Raw genomic sequence first — 2,783 nt, 5'->3', positions numbered from 1 at the left:
CGTTTTTTTTCTTTCCTTCTTTTCGTTTTTTTCTTTTCCCTCTTTTCGTTTTTTTTCTTTCCCCCTTCCCTCTTTTTTTTTTTTTTTTTTCTTTTGCCAAACGTCCAATTAAGTAACTTCTCGATGCACATCGCCTTGCGCGTCTTTTAAAAGCCTCAAGCGGATTAAGGTCGCCTGTAGGGGGATGTGCCGAGGGGGGTATCACCTCCCGTGAGGGTTGCACCTTTCGTGAGTGTCTGCCCTAGTAGGGTTCCCCCCCCGGCGTCGCTCCCACTGTTGCTGCCACTGTCCCCGCGATTGTCCCTGCCACTGTTGCTGCCACCGTCGCTGCCGCTGATGCTGCCGCTGTGGCTGCCCTTCTGGCCGGCCTCGTCGGAGGGGCGTTTGGAGCGAACGATGCCGGTGATGAAGAAGGCCCATTTGTCACGCTCGCTAATAACCAAATGTAGAAGATACAAAGCAGAAATGAATGCAAGGGCACAAGTAAATATAATGTAAAAAATATTTTTCCTAGAGGATTCATTAGACTTGGAGCAGAACAGATATCTAAATGTGGGAGATCGACAATCAAAGGTCATGGCAAGGTATGTATTAATTGATATTTCTTTCTTCTTAATGCTCACAGAGTGATCACAACTGAGCATGACGAAGTCTGCAGTGAAAGCGTTAAGCTTGGGATTATCCGCACAGAGCCGATCGAAGGACTCTTTCCAGTAGTCTGATTTATATACATCTTTGAAGTAGCATGGGGAGTGGTAAGCAGGACAGGTACATGATTTTACTTTCTCGCTGTACTCTCTTGAATTTTCGAACTGTTCCATGTCAGTCACGATACAATGCGTTAGAGTATCCGAGTCGTTATGCACAAAGGTGTCATTTATGACATCTCCATCCGGTTGGTTCAAATCGTGTAGCATGTTGGCCTTTTCTATTTCTTTGAGTGGTATCACAAAAGGTGGGTTGTAAATCTTCTCCGAGGTAGGAGTTTGAGCGGCAGGGTTGCTATGGTCAGGCGCACTGCTATGCGGACTGCTAGACGGACTGCTAGACGGACTGCTAGACGCACTGCTAGACGCATCGCTAGTCGGGTGAGGAGAAGAACAAAGGGGGACTTCATCACAGTAATCGACATCTAACAGTTTGTTCTTGTCATTTACCACTATGTTGCATGCCTTCCCAGCATACTTGACTTTCTTAACTAGGTGCCTTTTCCTGCTTCGAATCGCTTCCGCGTCGTAAGTACCATACTTACAAGACTTAGAGCAGGTGCTCCAATCAGACCACTCGCTGAATTCGCATGGTATGTGCTTATGTTTGCACAGGAGTAGTCCCCTATTGGTGGGGTCGAAGTAGGAACAGCTCTCTTCAAATTTTTTAAAAACTCTACTAAAAATATCTGCAGCGAGATGATTTATTTCGTAGTACGTGCTGCACATCTCGAAGGAGTAAAATTGGGAGTTCTTCGAGTTGCATAGCGCTTTGATGTTTTTGCATAATTCAACACACGTTCGCTCTGATCGCACACCCTTCTGTTGCTCCCCCCCGTTCTGCTGCGCCCCCCCGTTCCGCTTCTCCCCCTCGTTCTGCTGCGCCCCCTCGTTCTGCTGCCCCCCCACGTTCCGCTTCACCCCCCCGTTCTGCTGCTCCCCCTCGTTCCGCTTCTCCCCCTTTTTGCTCCTCACTTTGTCACAATTGAGATACTCGTAAAAGCTTTTGTTGTCCCATTCAGGCAACCCACTCTTGCAATAATTGTACAACTCGATTTGATTAATTTTCTCCGTTTTACTCTCCATATTGGAGCACCTTATTGTGGAGTATTTATCCAGCACGATGAACAGGTTGTTTTTATATCCCCTGTCATTGAGTTCACAAATTTCCGTCCTCATCAATTGGTTGATAAACTTAGTGTTGCTTACGTCCTCTATGGAACATGGCTGTGTGTTTTCTTCGCTGCAGTAACAAGAATTGTATTGGGGGTCGACCCACCTGGCCATGTCGTCCTCCTTCGCGGCGAGGTTCTCCTTCGCCTTGTCTACGAAGCATTTGAAGTACTGGCTGGTGTTTTCCCCCCCGCGCGTGTCATCCTTCGGGTCGTCCTTCGCGTCGTCCTTCGGGTCAACCCTCGCGTCAACCTTCGCGTCACCCCCCTCCTGCAGTGACCTACCTCTCCTGTTGCTCCCCTTAAAGTGCTCCCACCAATTGATCTTCGCGAAGGCAGCGGGGGGGGGCATTTCGGTATCCCTCAGATTTGAGACCGCGTATGTCGAAGTGGCGTCCTCCCAGGTAGAGGCCCCCCAGGTGACACCCATCCACGCCGAATTTACCCACTTTACGTTGGCATCACTGGGGGGTGCACTTCCTTCCCCGTGAGGAGGAACCTCCAGAGTGCACTCTTCCCCTCCCCCCAAACGATCTCGAGCTAGATTCGTTGCGCAGGGAGAGAGGGGTGCCACCAGCAGGGGGAGCAGCAGAGCACTCAACAGGAGCTGTGTGTTATTCATTTTGTAGAGAATCACATTCATCAGGTGGTGAAATCGGTGGGTATAGAATAAGAAGAATAGTGCTACTCCTCATGTGAGCATGGGGAGATAGACGCCTCCCACCCCCTTGGTCAGTTCACTTGCAAGCAGACCTATGTATAGACGTAAGGTACCCGCGAAGCCGTTCTTTCCAATCGAGCAGTTCCCTTACGCTCTCACATTTGCTAACTCGTTTTCTCGAGTAAAAAAAAAAAAAAAATCAGTCAGCATCCATACAAGGTATAAGCATAAAACTGGTGGTCC

At 48.9% G+C, this 2,783-nt stretch overlaps 1 protein-coding gene across 1 annotated transcript; it reads right to left on the bottom strand.

The window, feature by feature from the left end:
• Positions 1–164: 164 nt before the first annotated feature.
• Positions 165–2,501, bottom strand: PCYB_051850 (hypothetical protein; the record flags this gene model as incomplete). The annotated part of the gene is made up of 2 exons (XM_004221066.1): positions 165–2,204; positions 2,454–2,501. The coding sequence occupies 2 exons, from the start codon at positions 2,499–2,501 to the stop codon at positions 165–167; spliced, it is 2,088 nt and encodes a 695-aa protein (XP_004221114.1).
• Positions 2,502–2,783: the final 282 nt, after the last annotated feature.

The sequence above is a fragment of the Plasmodium cynomolgi genome, chromosome 5 (assembly GCF_000321355.1).
Source record: "Plasmodium cynomolgi strain B DNA, chromosome 5, whole genome shotgun sequence".
In the NCBI taxonomy this organism is placed as follows: domain Eukaryota; phylum Apicomplexa; class Aconoidasida; order Haemosporida; family Plasmodiidae; genus Plasmodium; species Plasmodium cynomolgi.
Note: the sequence above shows the minus strand (reverse complement) of the source record. Positions and strands in the feature narration are given on the sequence as shown.